General features: G+C 40.7%; 1 protein-coding gene across 8 annotated transcripts in view; it reads right to left on the bottom strand.

Annotated features, from left to right (window-relative positions):
• Positions 1-21,429, bottom strand: part of CASK (calcium/calmodulin dependent serine protein kinase) — a 387,791-nt gene extending 366,362 nt beyond the window's left edge. For all 8 annotated transcript variants that reach the window (XM_055393922.2, XM_055393920.2, XM_055393918.2 and 5 more), the window contains exon 1: positions 20,657-21,429. In XM_055393922.2, coding sequence (XP_055249897.1) covers positions 20,657-20,715 — 59 coding nt within the window. In that variant the 5' untranslated portion in view covers positions 20,716-21,429. The remainder of the gene's footprint in view (positions 1-20,656) is intronic.
• Between the last annotated feature and the right edge of the window lie 479 nt (positions 21,430-21,908).

A 21,908-nucleotide genomic window follows, 5' to 3' on the forward strand; every position in this document is an offset into this window, starting at 1 on the left:
AGTAATTAGAAAGCTAAGAAAAAGAGTTTTGATGGAGGGAGGGGCTTTAGATTAAACACAGCTGATTGAATATAAATAAACATTTATCAATTTCCCTTCAGAAGCCATGAGAGTGAAGAATTAGGAAAGATATAAAACAAGATAAAGAAAGTGGGAGAGAATCTGACAGCGAGAGAGGTCCACAAATTTTAGATGAAAACAGTTTGAAAAAAGGCAGCTAACTTGGCTGTATCTTTCTTCCTTCTGCCAAGTACCTCCAGTGAGGGCACCTAAACTGAAGCAAGTAAGCCAGTTCATTCCTGAGGGCCTTGGAAAAGCATAAGGTAAAAGTTCAAGAAGTGAAGTTTCCAGGGACATCTGAAGGAAATAGGAACTTGCTTAGCAGTAAGACTCTCAGATTCTTGCTCCTCAACCAGAGGATCAGGTAATTGCCTTTTCTCCACACAGCAGAAGACTTTCTGGAGAGGTTGAACTCAGGAACACCAGTCACAACCGAGAACAGAATGGGATGCTCTACCACAAACAAGGGGTAAGTAAACATCTGCACAGCCAAGGGTGAAAGATCCAACCCTTCCCAGACTGGGCTTCTGAATACTAGATTCGAGCTTATTACAAGAGATTACCTCCCACAAGAGATTCAAGGAGTCCTAGGAAGAAAAACTGACTGGCTAAAGGAAAAAAAAAAACCTCACAGTTAGTTCCTCATAAATATCCTGGTTTCCCCCAATCAGAGAAACCCAGTCAACAAGCCCCATTCATGTCCACTGACTTTCCAATCAAGTTTTCCATAATAGAAGCAACCTGTTCAACTATTTGTTAGAGGGCTACCTCTAACATGAAAGACAGATACCGAGACTAAGAAATGGGAAAAGAAAATCAGAAAAAACAGACAAGATGAAGAAGATACAATTCACATATCATAAAGTTCACCCTTTTAAAGTATACAATTCAGTGTTTTCCAGTATATTCACAAAGATATATCTCGATCAGCAAGCATAGTGCTTATCTAATTATCTAATTCCAGAATATTTTAATAATCTCAGAAAGAAACTCCACCCCCATTAGCCATCACTCCCCATCCTCTCCTTCCCCCTTAGCCCCTGGCAACCACTAATCTAGTTTCTGTCTCAATAAATTTGCCAGTTCTGAACATCTCATATAAATGAAATCATACAATATGTGGTCTTTTCCATCTGGTTTCTTTCACTTAGTGCAATGTTTTCAAGGTTCATCCTCGTGGTAGCACATATTAGCACTTCATTTCTTATTTCTTTTATGGCCTAATAATACTCCACGGTGCATAACTACATTTTGTTTATCTATTCATCAGTCAATGGCCATCTGGGTTGTTTCCACTTTTTGGCTATTATGAATAATACTGCTATGGACATTGCTCTACAAGTGTTTTGTGTGAATATACGTTCCCAATTTTCCTGGGTACGTATCTAGGCGTGGAATCGATAGGTTGTAGAAACTATAACTCTCTGAAGAACTGCAAGGTATTTTCCACAGTGGCTGCACCATTTTACATTTCCATCAGCAAAGTATGAGAGACCCAATTTCTACACATCCTCACCAACATTTGTTATTGTCTTTCAGACTCCAGCCATCCTAGTGTGTGTTAACTGATATCTCATTGTGGTTTTGATTTGAACTTCCCTAATGACTAATGATGCTAAGCACCTTTTCATGTTTATGAGCCATTTGTAAATCTTCTTTGGAGAAATATCTATTTAATGAATTTTAAATTTCATTTAACATTGACTAGCTATGTCTGGCCAGTGGCTAGAGTATTAGGAAGATGGCCAGGATTACTTCTGGTCCCTTACCTTTGCTCAAGGTCAGGCGGGGATGGGCTAAGTGACTGGAGGTCCAACCCAGATTCATACCTCACTCTGGATGCTCCAGATGGAATAAGGAGTGAGGCAGCAAGGAGAGAGGCAAAGGAAATTGGTGCAACACCTGGAAGGAGGATGTACTTGACACACAGCTTGGCTCTCAAAACTTTCTGTTGATGATGAAAGCAACTCATGTTTATTGAGCGCTTACAAGGTGCCAGGAACCATGCTTTATAGCCATGGTCTCATTTAGTCATTAAAACAATCCTATGAGGTAGATTCTACTGTCTCCATTTTACAAATGAGGATGCCTTTTTAGACAGATCTGGTAAGCAGGTCTCAGTAATTGTACTCACCATAAAATTCTCCATTCCATTTCAACCTTAGAAATGTCTTTTCTTCATCTAGTTTAATTGTAACAACGATCTGACAGTTCTCAATAGGGATGCTAAGTGTTATTCAGGATTCCATCATTATGTTCAGCATATACTGTACAATTCTGTGTCTGCTAACCTATCTCACAGGGACATGATGAGAATTAGATGGTTTTTGAAGCAGCAAAATATTAGCACTAAATGAAAATCTGAACTTCTGACTTTGTGCATTATGGGTCAGATTTTATCTTTTTTCGTGTGTTCATCTACAACCCCCTCCTCTGAATTGGCTCAACAACTATATGATGAAAATTGACTGTGTGCCAGATGCTGTCCTAGCTGTAGAGAGACAGCAGCAGCTATAACAGCCATGAATCCTGACCTAATGAAGCTGAAAAGATATATTAAAGAAATATGTGGTTTGAAAAGTACACAAGCTCCAATAAGTTTCTGTCACATGGATGCCTTGTTGCAGTGTCTATTTCATAATGAACCTTATCTTTGCAGCAGAAGTACCCTTAAATGACACTCTCTGCCTACTAAGAAATTCTGAGTCTGAACATTATAGCTTTTCAAATGGCTTAAAATCCATGCATTTGGCAGAACTCGTCTATCGTAGCTGCTTCTAGGGAAGTAGCACCCAGCTCTCAGGCACTGCCAGCTGCCGAGGAACAAAAAGGAACTATTAAAGCTTACCTCCAGCTCCACAGGGCCGTCCCAGACTCCCGTGCACGACAAAGGAGAACAACACAGCCAGTCACCAGAGCAATTCTCTTGCCTGAAGTGTGCCATGATTCCCCAATCTTTCACCACTACCCACCCCTGACCCCTATTTTCAGGTAGATAAAACAGAAACGATGAGGCTGTTCAGATGATTCGTGTGGGTGGCTACTGTGCTGACTGGGACAATAAGGCTGCAGAACACTGCTCCCTCTTAAAGAGTTCACATTTTATTCACCGCTATAAATAACAATTTAGTTCTTAAAACACTGCATTTCCACACTATATTGTACAAAACAGTAAAGCTCAAGTTCTCCAGTACATGGGTTGCTTCTGATATACCTAAGTAGCCACACTTTGAGGGCTGGCCTCTATCTGACCTTCTCTCCCTGTAGCTCGCCTCCAGGATGAGTAAGCAGGGCAAAAGGTATGAATTAACTTGACTGGCACAGCCTAAAATGAAAGGTCTAACTCAACCATTTCCAGTCTTAAGCTCACGATTTGCTGTGTCTTACCCAGCCTCTCCTACCAAAGTAGTCAACCCAAGTTGACTGAAAGAAATCATGGGCCCAACAAACTCACGAATAATACAGCTCAGTATCATCTGGCCAAGTTGCGTTTCCTAATTTAAAACATCAGTCATGTACAACCAGGGAGTCACAGCTGCAAAAACGACACTTTTGCCTGATCTTACTAAGAGAACTAACGTAGACTAGGAGAAGGCCTCCCCCCACCCCCACTTCCTTCAGTGGTGTGGGTAGAGAGAAAGATTCCAAGTGCATAGATAAGAACAACACTGAAATTCAGTTCGTGGATTTTATAGGATACTGACTACCAGTTACCTTAAAGCCTGAGAGCAAGTACAAAAGAATATTGAGGAAGGGTGCAATAAATTATATTCCAGCTAAGGATAGAAATAGCCATCCTCAGTTATGGGAAGGCTAACGAAAACTCATCCAGTAATTACCCACAGTATTCATTATCTATGTGTTCATAAACATCCTTGTGAAGTACAAGTGACTAAAGCACTCCAGGCCAAGGATAAAAATTTTCCAAATGGGATGATGCTGTTTCAATGGCTTAAAGTACACCAAACAGCTCCAGTGAACTCCTAAACTTCGCAGTCACAAAGTGGGTTTTTTTCTTTGGGTAGTAAAAAGGCAGCAAAAATTGGGAGAAATGAAGACTATAATATATAACAGATCACTAAGTTAGGTTACACTGGAGTACAGCAAAACCCAGGACATCCCAGCGCAAAAATCAGTGAGGAAATGTCACAGAATTGTTAAACAGGCTACCACTATTATCAAACATAGAAGGAAAGGGCACAGTAGTATATTACTTTTATTCACAAGTCTCTAGTCACTGAGCAATAATTTGACATCAGAGAGAGAGCAATGGGCAGGAGTAAAGGGAAAAAAATAGGTGTTTACCTATTGATTTCAGATATTTGTAGTTCAGTAATTATGGGAAAGAAGTCAATACTAAGGCTGCAACTTGGGCTGGGATCAGCAAACTTTTTGTGTTAAGGGTCAGAAAGTAAATATTTTAGACTTTGTGGACCATATGGTCTCTGCTGCAACTACTCATCTCTGCCCTTGTAGTGTGAAAGCAGTCACAGACATTATTTAAATGAATGAGTGTGGTTGTACTCCAGAAAAACTTTATTTACAAAAACAGACAGTGGGCAGACTTGGCCCTTGGGCCACAGTTTATTGAGCTCTGATCTACAGTTCTAAATCAATGCTTCTCTAATTTTAATGGGCCTCAGCATCCCTTGGAGAACTGTTAAAAAAGGAAATTGCTGGGTCCCACCCCCTAGAGCTTCTGATCTATAGGGCTGGGGCCTGAGAATCTGCATTTCTAACAAATCCCCAGGTGATACTGCTCTGCTTCTGACGATGAAGTCCACCCTTGAGAACCACTGCTCTAGACTTCACTACTAAACAGGAAGTTCAACATATTAAGTAGCTGCCAAAGTTCACACCAGATTGACTACAAAATTCTGCCACTTGTAGTGACTTCCAAATTTCAAAGCACAAATAAAATTCATTTAAAGAAAAGCAAGGAGAAACACACTAGACAGGCTTTTTCCTTCACTGACCTCAATGTAAACATTACCCCATCAGTGAAATACACACAAGCCTTCCTCATATCTCTTTGTTCAACATTTTTCACCCAACATGTCCCAAGTCCTATAAAGCTCTAGAAATCAAATAAGAAAATCAAATCAGATTTACAGACAATGGTAAATGACTCTTGCAAAATCAAAATACACTTAACAAAGCCCATTTCTAATTAGAAGTGCTTCATTGCAAAAGAATGTATTTAAGATAGTATTTAAGATAGTTTAAGATATTTGAAAAATTATGTCATTTTGTGTTTATAAGGATCAAATGAGGTAGATCAAATATAGCCTTTACTATCCTTCTTTTGCTTCCCTTGTGGCTCAGCTGATGAAGAATCTGCCTGCAATGCGGGAGACCTGGGTTCGATCCCTGGGTTGGGAAGATTCCCTGGAGAATGGGAAGGCTACCCACTCCAGTATTCTGGCCTGGAGAATTCCACGGACTGTACAGTCCATGGGGTTGCAAAGAGATGGACACGACTGAGTGACTTTCACTTTCATCCTTTTACAAGATAATGAAACTGAAGAAAATAAACCAAATGCTGATTTGTCACAACTAAAATTCTTTCCTTAAAATATGACTTTTCCTAGTAAGTTCTGAACTGCACTTATCAAATCCAACTTGTACATGGCTTTGCAGGACTATGTCTATGAATGTATCTTCATGGGGAAAAGGGTCACTCTAATAAGATCTTCAAGTCCATATTCACATTTATGGGGCTAATTCTGAAGCCATCCCAGCAAGTCTAACCAAGAAGTCTGAACTTTAATCAGATCACAATTTAAAACATGCTCGACCTTTAGTGTAAGTGGGTCATAGATTATAGAAGTATGGTGATCCTTTTCCAGCAGTACAAAAGAAACACTCAGCAATGGGAGAAATACTATTAATGGAGATAATCAAAAAAATAGAGCAGCAAGCCTAGAATCTCCCCCTCCACATTCCCAGGCTCTTTCTGCAACAGTGATCAGGTATTCATTTGAACAGATACTTACACAAATTATTTTACATCCATTTTAAGAGGGAAATGCTTTTAAAAAGAAAGAAAACCAAGGAAAGGAATATAATCTACAATACAGATGGTCAGTAGAGGGTTTTTTTTTTCATTCTTATTGGCATGCTTTTAAAAGTATTGCACATGTTGATTATAATGTGAGATAATTACACTGTCACTTTAACCTGTGATCTGAATATTCCAGTAACGTTTTTAATTTACATGAAATATAATTAAAGAAAGTCCTTAGTGAAAATGCCCTCTTGTTTGTTTTACAAGTATCTAATTATTTTACAAGTGACTAAATTAAAGAAAAAAATATGAAAAAGATAATCTCAAATCCAGTGCCAGATACTACTGCTGGGATAAAGATCCAGTTAAGACAATATTAAGCCGAAGAAGACCAGTAAAGGTTCTACATAAAAGCTCACCATTCTGCTTCTGAACTAATGACTCAGATGGAATTCAGCAAAAACTTCTAGCCTGAATAATGCAATATAAGTAATACTGTCCACAAATTATCATAGGAAGAGATGCCTTTTACTGTTCTCTGAAGCCAACCTAAGAAGTATTTTCATCAAAGTAAGTGGTCTAAATAGATTTCAACATGATCATTCTTCTACTGGACAATGTAACATGACCTAGTAGATGAAATGCTCTTCTGTAAATGTAGGTAATTTAGATTTGGTGCCCAATCATATCAGAGACTACAGCTTCAGAATATTTCCACCTCATTTTGTTTGTGATTAAGATGTGGACACTGATGCCATAATAAAATCTGGGGAGGTTACATAAAAGAACACTACAATATCCATAAATCCTATATATGGCTGTTTCCTAAATATATACTCTGGGATTTTCCTTGAGTTTTAAAATTTCAAATAATGAACAATTAATTCATCTGTCAAATGTCCAAATGCAAAGATAGAAGCTGCTACAAAATTCCCTCTTTCGCCATAATCTTTGGAGCTTTTCTCAACACTACAAAAATTATAATCTAGAACAGTCTTGCAAACGATTGATGTAAATCTATAAGCTCAAAGAATACTATCATTCCTATGTACCAAAGATACAATGACAGTTTTATTTTAAGCCACAAAGCATTCTAAATAGTATATGGCTGCTACCTCAAAATATATTGTGCAAAATGGATTTCAGATACAAAAGAGAATTTTGAAGTTTTATTTATACTACACACACCCTAATTCCAAACAATGACTCTAGCAAGGGCTCTTGGTGAAATCATAAAATATACATAGATGGCACATCATAACTCTCCAATTAGGGATGGCGATTTAGTGAGTGTTGTTTCCCGTAATTTTTTTAAAGCTATTTTTTTTTTCAAATATTCCATTTCTGACAATTTCTAGTATGTTAGCAACTCTGCTTTCATCCATACCATGGGCAATAAGAATGAAGGAAACAAATGTTTTCAGGCACTCCACATTTATACTGTCTCCAGTCAGACAATAAGGTTAATGAGTTTCTTCCCCTTTAGCTTAGGGTCAAAAAGAGAATCCAAAAGCAATAAACACACACACATACACACAAACAAAAAACCACCTAAATGTATAGTATTTCTCCATTTAACAGTGAAAATATTTCAGTGGACCAGTCTCAATATCTTTATATTTTGTAGAAACAACCTACTACTATGGGGCTATTCCGATTACTATGCACCAACCTTGAAGGTAAACAAGACTGGGAACTGGACAGTCAGCTCCAGCTTCATTTTTAATCTATAACAGGATCAGCAAACTAAAGCCCAGGGCCAAATCTAGCCCACCACCTATTTTTGTAAATAAAGTTTTACTGGAACACAGCCACACTAATTTGTTTTCCCATGGTTGTCTTCACATTACAATGTCAGAGTCTGAGTGGCTGTGACAGATGTGTGGCTCGTCAAGCTTAAAATATTTACTATCTGGTAGTTTACACATAGTTTGCCAACCCTTGGTCTACAAATATCTAAAATTGTTGAAGATCAGTATAAACATGTCCATCAGATAAAAGCTAGTCCAACAACCTGTAAAATTTGCTTTATGTCACAGTGTCAAACAGACTCTGTAGGCAAACTCTGATAGTACTCACCTGATTAGAAAGCGTTCTAACCCTCATAGACCACTGGTGGGAATGTAAAATGGTACACTTTGGAAAACAGTTTGGCATTCCTTAAAAAGTCAAAGAGAGTTACCATTTGACCCAGCAATTCCACTTCTAAGTATATACCTAAGAGAAATAAAAACAAAACTTGCACAAGAATGCCCATAGCAGGATTAATTATAATAGCCAAAAGACGAATATCACCCAAATGAATTAGTCCTTAATTAATTTTGTCATTAACTGACAAAAAGATCAACAAATGTTGTCATGCAACACGATAGAATACTATTGGCCTTATAAAAGGAATGAAGTGCTGATAACATCAACAACAAGGATAAACCTTGAAGACCTTATGCTTAGAAAAAGAAGCCAGTCACAAAAGGCTACAACATATTGTATGATTCCATTTGCATGAAATGTCCAGCATAAGCACATCCACAGAGACAGAAAGCAGATTAATCATTACCTAGGGTAGGGAGGGATGAGGAGCAAGAGTTAAAGTATACAGAGTTCCTTTAGGGGGTGATGAAAATATTCAGAAATGTATTATGGTCATCATGCACAACCCTGTGGCTATACTAAAAACCGCTGAATTGCACACCTTAAATGGGTAAACTGGATGGTATGTAAATTATACCTCAATACAGCTGTTACTCAAAAAAAAAAAAAAAAGACATTCTAGTAATCTGCTAAACACCTAAAATCAGAATATTAGAGGCTTATATTTTGGAATACCTCTTAAAAGACAACCAGTCTCTGCTTATACTAAATGAGAAACAGTGTAACACTACTAAAGAGCAGGCACTCAGGTCGCGTATGTTGTTATTTAGTCGCTAAGTTGTGTCCGACTCTTTTGAGACCCCATGGACTGTAGCCCGCCATGTTCCTCTGTCCATGTAATTTTCCAGGCAAGAATACTGGAGTGGGTGGCCATTTCCTTCCCCAGGGGATCTTCCTGATTCAGGGATTGAACCCGAGTCTCCTGTATTGGCAGGCAGATTCTTTACCACTGAGCCACCTGGTAAATCCAGGTTACATATTCAGTTCAGTTCAATCCTCAGTCGTGTCTGACTCTCTGCGACCCCATGCATCACAGCACGCCAGGCCTCCCTGTCCATCACCAACTCCCGGAGTTCACCCAAACTCATGTCCATCGAGTCGATGATGCCATCCAGCCATCTCATTCTCTGTCGTCCCCGTCTCCTCCTGCCCACAATCCCTCCCAGCATCAGAGTCTTTTCCAATGAGTCAACTCTTCGCATGAGATGGCCAAAGTATTGGAGTTTCAGCTTTAGCATCAGTCCTTCCAGTGAACACCAGGACTGATCTCCTTTAGGATGGACTGGTTGGATCTCCTTGCAGTCCAAGGGACTCTCAGGAGTCTTCTCCAACACCACAGTTCAAAAGCATCAATTCTTCAGCGACCAGCTTTCTTCACAGTCCAACTCTCACATCCATACATGACCACTGGAAAAACCATAGCCTTGACTAGACAGACCTTTGTTGGCAAAGTAATGTCTCTGCTTTTTAATATGCTATCTAGGTTGGTCATAACTTTCCTTCCAAGAAGTAAGCGTCTTTTAATTTCATGGCTGCAATCACCATCTGCAGTGATTTTGGAGCCCCCAAAAATAAAGTCTGACACTGTTTCCACTGTTTCCCCATCTATTTCCCATGAAGTGATGGGACCACATGCCATGATCTTAGTTTTCTGAATGCTGAGCTTCAAGCCAACTTTTTCACTCTTTCACTTTCATCAAGAGGCTTTTCAGTTCCTCTTCACTTTCTGTCATAAGGGTGGTGTCATCAGCATATCTGAGGTTATTGATATTTCTCCCAGCAATCTTGATTCCAGCTTGTGCTTCTTCCAGCCCAGCTTACATATACTAAGGTGTAAATCCCCATGTTGCCACTTATTATTGACACTTTGTTCAGGGTAAGTTACTAATCTCCTTATTTCTCAGTTTCCTCATCTGTAAAATGGGAAGGGGGAGTGACTACCTCAAAACGAAGGGTTGTGGCCAAGGTTATATTAGAAAAATATAAAGAATTAAAGAATTTAACACCACATCCAGAGCATAATGAGCACTCAAACCATAGGATCTGGGAACAACAACAGATTCCTAAAGTTGTCCCTGTAGAATTTAGTTTTGTACTTATTGTTTGAATTTTTATGTTACCCGTGTCCATAAAATAGGAGCTGTGAACCTAAAACTGCTCTCAAAAATATAAGAAATATTAATTTAAAAAATAAAACAAAGGAACATTTTTAAGAACTTTAAAGTGAAAGTCGCTCAGTCGTGTCCATCTCTTTGCAACCCCATGGACTGTACAGTCCGTGGAATTCTCCAGGCCAGAATACTGGAGTGGGTAGCCTTTCCCTTCTCCAAGGGATCTTCCCAACCCAGGGATCGAACCCAGGGCTCCCACATTGCAGGCAGATTCTTTACCAGCTGAGCCACAAGGGAAACCCAAGAATACTGGAGTGGGTAGCCTATCCCTTCCCCAGCAGATCTTCCCTGAAATTGAACCAGGGTCTCCTATATTGCAGGCAGATTCTTTACCAACTGAACTATCAGGGAAGCCCTTGATCTTAACAATTTTAAGATTTCTTTAATTTTCCCTACCTGTATTCCTCTACTCCTTTATTCAATCAGCACAACACCCCTGCAAGGTCTATGCTATCACCCTCATTTAACATATAAAGAAACTGAGGCTCAGAGAGCTTAACTAACTTGCTCAGGGTCACACAGCTAGAAATGAACGCCTAAATGAAAAAATGAATGAATGTTAGCACCACTAAATTTTACACACATGGTAGAAAAGAATGTTCATTTCACTGTATTATTTATGTAATAGAGCCTGTGTTTAACACTGAGAAAGTGCACATTTGGAAATTGTTGAAACTTATCTACATAGCTGCCAAAAGTAATTTGAGTATCTCAGAGACATTCTAGAAATAAAAAATACTTATGCTGCACTTCACAATCACTAATCCATGCAAATGGTTCATGAAGCAGCTATTATTCCTTCTATAAATAAGGAGAAAATGGTGATAATGTACCCGAAGGTTACCAGATCAGATCTTAGGGGGCTGCCTTACAGTCTTCAAAGCACTGTTGATCCATATGTTTGGGGAAAAGTAGATAAGGGTAAGCAGGAAGGATATGACGCTTCTTATTGGTTCTATAAAATAGCAGCATTACAGCGGTAATCTGCACATGATAGCCAGGGTCAGAGACTTCTGTAACTGAATTAATAACACTGTTTTCATACAGCATTAAAATCTTCATAGGGTTAAATCCATCCTAGATTTGAATATACCAAAATACTCTGAACTCAGGGTTAGAATTAGAAGCCTGAGATACAGTCAGTGTATAATATTTTGAGTTATTAAACTACACTGAGAGAGGACACAATCTGCATTCTTATCTATAAATGATTCAAATATTCAAAACAATGGTAACAAAGTAAAAAAATGTATCAAAAGAAATAAAAAAGATAGAAAAAGAATGTGTAACAGAATACAAGAAGTTGAAATGCAACAATATGGATTTAGATACAAAGAAACTGGCTTAAGTACCATAAAGTAATCTTTTCTTGATGTGAATGGACAACTACAAAAAGGTTAACGAATGAATTTAGTTGGGGGGATGGGGGTAAGAGGGGTGTAAAATGGGAGGAAAGTACTACAATTCTCCAACTGGGACCAAAAACCTTGAGGAATGGAAGAACTCAGTTCCCTATAGGTGAAGAATTTAATAAGAGAACAATGGTTTGAACTTAAATTTAAAGTGTCTAAAATTTACTTTGTCATTTCATTAAAAGGGGCCCATTTAATTCAAGTTCGGCACCAAGCTTGGGAATCAAAAAGACCCAACCTTAGGGAAAAAAATGGTTTTACCTAAAAGCCAGCCATCAGAATCTGCAAAACACAAGTGAAAAAGAAATGTACTTTTTTTAACCCTAACTATGTTGTTGAGATAGATTCACAGAAAGACAGTATAATGGTACCAACATCCACAGAAATGAAGTCAGAATCTTGCTTTTCAGTCAAATGAGGAATGGAATATTAAGCATTATATTAATATTTATTTTGATAAACGCTTTAAATAGCCTCTATTATAGACAAGCCTATTCTTGGTCCTCAGTCAGTGCATTGGCATTTTACATTATTGATCTGCCCCATCTTGAGACTTCTGTGATCCAGCTATCCCAATTCTTCTAATTTCGTGAGTTATACTCCAAACCATAAAACCCCACTGCTAGTTCCATCAACCCCCAAGAACTCATTTATTCATAGTTTAACTTCCACAAAGTTGATTTCCAAATCTTCACTATCATTCTAGACCTCTCATTCAAACTCCACCCATGTATTTCCAGCTATGATCACTTAGAAATAACCTGCACTCAATTTAAAGTGCCAATCCATATCAAGGAATACTGGCTTGCAGTTTAAGGGAAAACAGAGTTAGATAGATATATAGATGGATATGGAAAGGCCATCAGATATACTATTTACAACGTAAAGTGAATATTTCAGTAGAATGTACAAATATGAGCCCGTTCTATTTTTAAACAAAAATCTTCGAGAAGATGTACAAAAACTGGGGACTTTCTTGGAGGTCCAGTGGTTAAGACTGCTCGCTCCCAATGCAGGGGGTGCGGGTTTGATCCCTGGACAATGGTTACCTTTGGAGAATAGAACTATGGATGGTGGGAGAAAGGAGAGACATTCACTATTTACCTTTGAGTCATCTATATTTCAAAATTTTATAATTTTATAAACACTAACCAAAAGAAAGTTAACAGAATATTATTAAGTCTTAAAACTGGAAACATATATGAACTCTCTCTTTAAGTCAAACTGGCTTCAGAAGTAAAATCTTCCCAGTGTAGAAAGTCAACTAAAAAATAAAACCAAAATGTGAGAGCTGTGCACCCACACCATCAGCTTGTGCCTGGGGTTAGATAACTGCCCTGCACTTGATTACTAACTCAGTCACTTGATTACTTAGGTGTGCAGTGTTGACAGAGAGTGGAGACACTTGCCACTCAGCAGCTGTGGTTCAGTACACAGTTTTCAGAGTCAGAGAAAACAATTTCAATATTTTATCACAGGATATGGGAATAACTACCCTGTGGAAAGAACCCCACCCCACTCTCAACAAACACCTATCTCTGAAACCTCAGTACTTCTGTTTTGGCAACTTAGGAGTAATCAATCAACTATTCTGTCTGTTGGGGCAGGGGAATTGGAAGGGAAAAATTGAAGAGTAAAAAGGATGGAGAAAGTTCCAAAACAAATTATATTTTGGATGGATAGTCAAGATTCTATATTGCCATGGCTAAGGAATGCATAAACTTATCAGTCTGGTGGCAAACACTGATATTTCATTAGAAAGACAAAAAGAAAAATGAAATAAGATGAGACAATGAACCTCTGGGCTTCCCATGTGGCCCAATGATACAGGATCTGCCTGCCAATTCAGGAGATGCAGGAGATCCCTGGGTTCAGGAAGACCCACTGGAGTAGGAAATGGCAACCCATTCCAGTATTCTTGCCTGGAGAATCCCATGGACAGAGCAGCCAGGTAGGCTACAGTCCATGGAGTCGCAAAGAGTCAGACACAATTAAGACACTGAGCATGCATGCATGGAAAGTCTACTGAAGAGGTAAGAAATTTAACCAAAAAGTCAAATAATTAAACTTTGCAGTAAATTCTGGAAATGAAGACATATGCCTTACTTTAAGGACACCCACTGCAGTATTTTCACAGCTGGAATCAACAGCAGACTGCAGCAAGAAATAAATGGGCTTTAGAACTGGTAGCATTCCCATGTGATCTTGCGCAAGTTACCGACCCCTCTGAATCTCAGTGTTTTCTGTAAAATGGGTACAATGAAAGGATGAAATTGGAGCCAATTATACAGAGTGAAGTAAGCCAGAAAGAAGAACATCAATACTGTATATTAACGCATATATATGGAATTTAGAAAAATGGTAACCTGAACCCTGTATAAGAGACTGCAAAAGAGACATAGGCATTTAGAACAGTCTTTGGGACTCTGTGGGAGAGGGTGAAGGTGGAATGATTGGGGAGAATGGAATTGTAGCATGTATATTATCATAAGTGACCAGTCCAGGTTCGACGCATAAATTTTCCTCTGTTCATTTCTTTGCATTTGTGCTTTTTTAATAAAAATACTTTTAACTGTAAAGAAAAAAAAATTATAAAAAATAAATAAATAAATTTTGAGAAAGTCACACAAAAAAAATAAAATAAAATAATTTAAAAAAAAAAGAAAGGAGTTAACATATATAAAATGCCTAATATTTGAAGGCATAATTGTCCCTTCATGAAAGACATGTTAAGTTACAAAGGATTTTTTTTTAACTTGTGAACATATGTCAAAGTTCCTTTAAACCATTTCTGCCAGGTTTAAAATGTGAAAACATTTACAAAAATGCAATAATTCAAGCACCATCTCCAAAAGTGAGGTACGCTTGCTTCTTTAGTTTACTGAGTAGAGCTATTACTGAAGATGGTGAAAAAAATTTCAATTTAAAGGAGCTATCTGCTGCTGCTGCTAAGTCACTTCAGTCATGTCCGACTCTGTGTGACCCCATAGACAGAAGCTCACCAGGCTCCCCCGTCCCTGGGATTCTCCAGGCAAGAAGACTGGAGTGGGCTGCCATTTCCCTCTCCAATGTGTGAAAGTGAAAAGTGAAAGTGAAGTCGTTCAGTCGTGTCTGACCCTTAGCGACCCCATGGACTGCAGCCTACCAGGCTCCTCCATACATGGGATTTTCTAGGCAAGAGTACTGGAGTGGCTTGCCATTGCCTTCTCTGAAAGGAGCTATTTAGAAACACAATATAAGGGACATTAAGGAGCTATAGTTTGGCAGGTGAAACCATTGCAGATACGAGGTGGAAATGGAGGGTTGGGGGGAACTGCACATGTCAAGGCCACAGAACATGTCACTGTCTTGGAAGGTAAGGGAAAAATCACAGGAAACATTATGAAGACCACGTGCAAACCACACTTAAAGTCTTAAAGCAGACTGTAGAAAGCGGACATGAAGATACTTGGAGAAGGTTGTGCACATGCAGAAAAGCAACTAAGAAGCTTAGTTCACTCCAAAGGGGCCCTAGAATCAAACTCCATCATCAGGGATCACCACTGCTTACCCCCTCCTGATAACACCTGCCGTGTGGAGGAATCTGCATGTAACATGCTTTTCCTCTGCAGGACTTCAGTTGATCCCCCACAGCTTGATCTTTCTGGGGCACCAGAACTCTAGCTGGTGAGTGTGTGTCTTTTTCCCTTGTTAAATGATTGTCCCTTGGATCAAGCACTTCTTTCTGACCATTGTTTTTAATTGAGAAAATCAAGTTACACACACAAGAAGCCTGTAAGCACTGAAATGCAGAAATATGTAAGCTGGCACACAGAATTCTTACTCTGAAACAACACAAATCTGCATGAGGTCTACCCTGCTGTGAGGGGTGGTGTGGAAGAGGGAGATTTTTGGAACCAGAGCTGACAGTGGGGTGAGATCCACGGAGGGAAGGTTTCCATACAACCGAAGAACACAGACACGGCGCGGTCGCCAGTTGACTCTGACCTGGGGGCAGTTAGTCGGCACTTGTGCTCGGCTGAGGCTGCTCCTGCGGCTGCTCCTTAGGCTGCTGCTGCTGCTTCTTCTCATTTCTGGAAAATTCTTGGTTCCTTCAGGCTCTCACTTGACTTTATTTCCTAACATGAACAATGCGTTTACCTATCATGTCTTGCTAAAATTCTTGGGAAAGATGTTCCAACATGATGTAACACCGTTCCTCCACCCTGCCCCTACCCCATGGTACTAGAAACCCAAATCACTGGGCCAATCAATATATATGAAAGCCACAGTAATTAGGACAAATTAGTAAAGCTGAATTTCTCTCTATGCTAAAATATATATTCTGCATATTATTAATCTGGTTTTTACATAAACGCTGCATTTAACTCAATTCTCTGCAAACAGCATTATTGGAATTGCAAGTAGGAAATTTAAAGTATATAAGCAACTTAACCATATCCTTTTAATAGAGTGTATGTGCAAACACAATCCATACTAAACTGATAGATGCCTTGTTATTAAATTAAGTCATTATAGTAGACAGCCATCATCAACTGTTATTGAAGCAATCCTTGTTCTATGTTGTTCCAAGCATCAGACAATCACCATGTTAGCATTAGATGAGTGTCATAAATCAATGTAAATCTTAAAAGACCCAAAAAAATCAACAGCAAACATAGGCTGAAACAAAATTGTTAATACAATAAGGCTCAAAAACACAGTGCAGAGAAAATAAAATCCATGTCTTGGTCTTTTGACTTTGATACTTCCCCCCAAATATTTACTCCACTTTTTAAAAACTGTGAGCCTTTGAAAAGCCTGTCCAAAAATATTACATACATAAACTAAGTTTTAAACCAGTGACTCTCAATCATACCTGCACATTAGAATCACTTGGAGACCTTTAAAAAATACCAATGACCAGAACCCTCTCCCAGAGATTCTGATTTCATTGCTCTGACACAAGGCCCTCTCATTGATCTTTTTTAAAAGCTCCCCTGGTGAGTCTAATATACAGCCAGGTGGTCAACTACTACTTTAATACAGCCTTTTGGGACAATAATTGCTCTGAGGTTGATAAACATGCTTTTTGCCTTTCAATGAGATTTTATTATAAAACTACTCAATTCATTCCATAGCCAATGAGCAACTGTTACATTGCAGGTTCTGTGTTAATAATAAAGAAAGATATGTAAGATATATTTCCTGCCCTCAAGAAGCTCCCTGTTAGCTAGGGAGAGTGACCCATAAATAAGAAACTGTAACTAAATATGATAAGTGCTCTTGAGGTGTAAGCAAATATAGCATGCCTCACAAACTTGTATGTCATCCTTGAGCAAGGGTCAGACCGCATCATTCCAATTTTAGTTTATGTCCTACCAAAGCAGGAAAGTCAGAAGTTACAGGTTACTAAACACCCAGGCAAAAATATTCAGCCTACACAAGGTAAAAACAGTGTACATTTTGCTACTCTCTTTCACAGAAAACTGCTGGACCATGAAGGTAGGCATTTCTACATTTTAATTTGGATGAATCATTTTAAAATTTCCTTCATGTAACATTACTGATTGTGCACTTGCCTATAAAACCATCAATTTGCAAAAGATACAGTAAATGCTCACGACCATAAAAATTAGCTGATTACTTGTATTTGCATAATACCTTTCCCTTCCAGTAATTTGCTACATTTGCTAAGACAAGAAGTTTAGGGACAATGACAGCATTGGCCATTTGTTTCAGTCACTTGAAAGATATTACATGGGAAAATGTCATGGAAACAATAGGCATTCAAGGATCACTTGCAAGACTTTCAAAAATAAGAAACACAGGGAGAAAGAGTTTAAACTAAAAAAAAAAAAAAAGGAAGGGCATTCTCCCAATATTCATAATGAATCAGACAATTGATTCCCAGTAAAATAATGGGTGGGTGAGTGAGTGAGCAGGTGAGTAGTGAGGCAGGGGAGTTGAATGGGTAGTCAACAGATGGGTAAAAAGGTGAAATCCATTTTAAAGCACTTCAGTGAAATTTTAAACCTGTTAAACCCTAGGGGTCCAACACAACTTGTGATGTTAATTTAGTTATAAAAGAAAAATCACAATTCCAGAGAACTTGGATAGCAATCAAGAAGGTTTTCCGTGCAAAGTGAATGTCTTCAAGGGCTTTCTGTTAAATCCAGAGTTGAACAAATTCTGAGTTTAAATGCCTGCTGTTAGAGACCCTGCAAGAAAATCTCAAGTGAATTTCAATTTTCAGATCAATATATGCTGAGACAATTTACCAGAGAAAACCCTCCAACCTTTACACAGGGTGAGGAACACTATCATTACGTTCTCTGCCACAAAGCCTACCTTGAATGCATTATTTCATGGAACGACATATCATAATCGGCACTGACCAAGTCAGGCTTTGTAGGATATGAACGAGGTTTCACATTCACAGTAGTTAAGGTAGCCTCAGAGGCTACCTTAAAATTAGCTTGTTCCCCCTCCCCATGCAGCTCTGAAGTAACAGAGGAGATGAATCTCGTTCTCCCAGAGGCATTTCCTGAAAATATTCTCTCAGTTATAAGTCAGCAGAATACTGATTGTGCTAATGTGATGCTGACCACTTTTCTTTTCAATATCCAAAGAGATCACATCATCACTCTTTCAGATCTCAAGGAATCAGAACTAGCTACTAACATTGATTCAATGATGCCTATATTCCATCATCACAATAGAACTAACATTTTAATCTCACATTTTCCGATTATGACTTTGCTGGCTCATTTGAATCAAATATAACTAAGACACAACAAACATCATTCCCCTTGGTACCCCTCCCCCCCGCAATCATTTGGGGGCTTTTGGGAAACACCTTATTTACCTTCATTGGATGCCAACAATGAAGAAACCAAGATTTTTTTTTTTGACATATTTGTCTCTCTAGAACTGTGCTATTCACATATGGCTATAAGCACTTGAAATGTGGCTAATCCAAATGAGGAGCTGAATTTTGAATTTTATTTCTTTTTAATTAATTTACATTAAATTTAGAAAGAGATAATTCAGTTATTAGAAAACTTTTAGGTATGTTTGCAACAACTTGGGTATGTGAACTTGGGTATTTGCAAAAGTAGTTTTACAAATGCAAATTTTATGAAACCTAAATACAGAACAAGTATGTCTGATGAAAATTCTGCTTAGTGTCAGAATGGAGATGTATGGTTAGTGTAAAATACACACTGGATTTTGAAGATTATGAAAGAAAAGATGTAAAATAGCTCACTAATGATTTCTATATTGATTACATGTTGACGTGATATACTCTGGATCTATTGGGTAAGAGAAAATATTCTGTGAAAATTAATTGCACCTACTTGCTTTTAATCTTTTTAATGTGGCTATTAGAAAATTTACATATGCAAATTTTACATATATAAAATTACATATGGGGCTCACATTATATACTGTACAGACTGCTCTGCTCTAGAGCACTTCCACAACCACCTTAACAGAGCACATTTGGATACCGTTCTTCCAGTAGACAAGCTAGTCATGTAACAATAGGGGCAAAGAGTAACATGTCCTTGTATCAATTGGATCTGAGGAAAGTATGTAGCAAGCTCTACCCACAATCTCACCATGTGAGGCAACACTGTAATACCTCAACATGGAAGGAAATTAGTGAGTTATCCACACTTAAACAAATTGAAATCCAGTACTGCAGACAACTTAAAAAAGAGATTGAGCCAACTGCTCTAAGGTCTTGGTTCCATTTCCCAACTGCCGACCTTAAAATAGACAATAAAGCACCACTTCCAAAACGAGGTAAAATATTTCAACGGTAGCTATCTACCAATCCTTAAAAACTAGGCAAAAAATTTCTCTTCAGTTTTATCTCCTCAACTTCTAAAGCCACAGAATACACGCTGAACTAGGAAATCAACTTCAGATCGCCAGCATTTCCCTCACAAGCAAATTAGCAGGATTGTGCACTTGGAATACTGTTTGACAAGAATGAAAAGGAAACTATTCAAAACAGATTTAAGGAATGGACAATTAGATGAAGAACTGCAGATTTAATTCTCAATCAGCCCTGTGATTAATCTGATTCCCTGCTTTTCCCTAGTGTAATTATACAACACAGATGAAAGGATGAGCATTTGGACTGTCAGTTCTATATTCTGGACCAGCCCGGTGACTCAAAGCAGACGGCGCTACCACGCTAACCACCATCCCAACAGTCGAGGGAAGCCTCGAACACTGCTTTAACAGTCATTGCATAACGAGGCATTAAAAATTTGGAACCCCCAACTCTTTCCACGTTGGTCTCCACCAGGTGAAGAATTTGCTAAAACCAAATGCACCCCATCTTAAATGACCCCCTCCAATCCGAGCATGGGGTGAACACAAAGGCATGGATCTCATACCATGCACAATAGACACACACCCCATAGTTTAAGACCCTGGACGTTCTTTCTCTGTCTCTCCACGGAAGCAATGAAATGCAAGCTGCTCTTTTCTTTAATGGTCTGTGGTACACGCAAGGTAACAATAAGTCCAACTGTTCCCAGGAAGCAACTATAAAATAGGTTCTGCCACGTCCCTGTGCAACCGTCAGATAAAATGCAGACAGCAGATTTCGCCGGCCCCACGCCTCATAAGGGTGCCGACCTCGGCTCATCGGCCTCCACGGATCGCCGAGAAGCCCCCAGACTCCCGCCCGGCTGGAGGTCCAGGTACACGTCTATAAATACTCCCGGGTGAGGAGGAGAGGGGAGGCAGAGGGGAGGAAGGGCAGGGGGCAGACCCGGGCGGGTGCGGGTGCGGAAAGACCCGGGCATCACTAAATGCATTTTCCCACACTCCCGCTCCCCCGCGTGGAGACTCACTTGCCGATCACCTCGCACAGCTCGTACACATCCTCGAAGAGCACGTCGTCGTCGGCCATGGTCCGGAGGGGACAGTGGCCGCAGCGTGGAGGGCTCCGAAAAAGGGGGTGGGGGCGCCAAAGAGCTCAGTGCCCGGCCCCTGGCTCGCCTCCTCCCCTCAGGACCCGCGAGCCCTCGGTGCCGAGGACACTCGAGCGGGGCGGCGAGGCCCGGAGACTGCGGCGCCTTCCTCAGCTGGCGACCGCCCCGGCGCGGGCGGCGGGGCCGGGGCGCAGGAGCGAGGGCGGCCCGGGCCCGGCGCCGCCCGCCCGCCCGCTGCTCCTCGCGCTGCTCGGGCCGCTTTGCCCGGCGTGCGGATCCTCGGGGATCGCGCGGTGCCTCGCTCTCCTCTCGTCAGCCCGCACGGGCCGCGAGGCCGCGACCGTTCCCTCTGTCGAGGCTGGCTCCGGCGCGGCGCGGGGCAGCTCGAACTACAGAGGGGGCCGCGGCAGGACTGTGGAGGGAGGATCGCCGCGGAGAGAAGTGGCGGCAGCAGATCCGCGCTGGGGACCAGGAGGCGGCGGCAGAGACGCTCCCTCCTTCTTCTCCTCCTCCCGCCGCCGCCCGCCCGCCTGGGAGTGGGAGGGGAGCTTCCTGGGACTGGTTCTCCGTGCGGGCGGGAGCCACGGCCGCCGCCTTCAGCTCCTCCTCCTCGTCGGCCGCCGACCAGCTCGCGAGCCCCGCGCGCCGTCCTGGAGCACACACGCGCTCCTCCCGCTCAGTCCGCGCGGCTTCCCGAAGCACAGGCCCCGCCCACTCCAGCCCGTCGGGAGGCGGTGGCCCAGGGAAAGCGACCAGGCAGAGCGACGCATGCGCGCGCCGCGGGCCACGTCACGGCAAACCGGCGGGCGCCGGGAATCTACAAGGGGCGGGGGACTAGGGCGCCCGGGCGGCATCTGCTTCGGCGGGGGTGGGGCGGGGTCGTCACCCCCGCGACCAAGCTGCGGAAGAGGTCGGGGACAAAAGATCTGCACGTTCTTGGCTCTCTGAGACGTGAGGCTCGGAAGCCGGCCGCTCCCTCGTTTTGTAACCACGCGAAGCCTTTCCCGGTTTTTGCTGGGGAAGGAGGCTCGGAAAGGGTCCTAATGAATGGGAAAGCAAGAACAGAGGTGGCGAGGTTCTCACTCCAGATCGTGCTAGGCAGGGGATGCTTTTAGTGCCACTGTCATTCCTTAATAAAAACGAGGGCTGTGGAAGAAGTGTTGTCCTACAA

The sequence above is a fragment of the Moschus berezovskii genome, chromosome X (genome assembly GCF_049115385.1).
Source record: "Moschus berezovskii isolate FMDL1 chromosome X, NW_MosBer_1.0, whole genome shotgun sequence".
NCBI lineage: Eukaryota > Metazoa > Chordata > Mammalia > Artiodactyla > Moschidae > Moschus > Moschus berezovskii.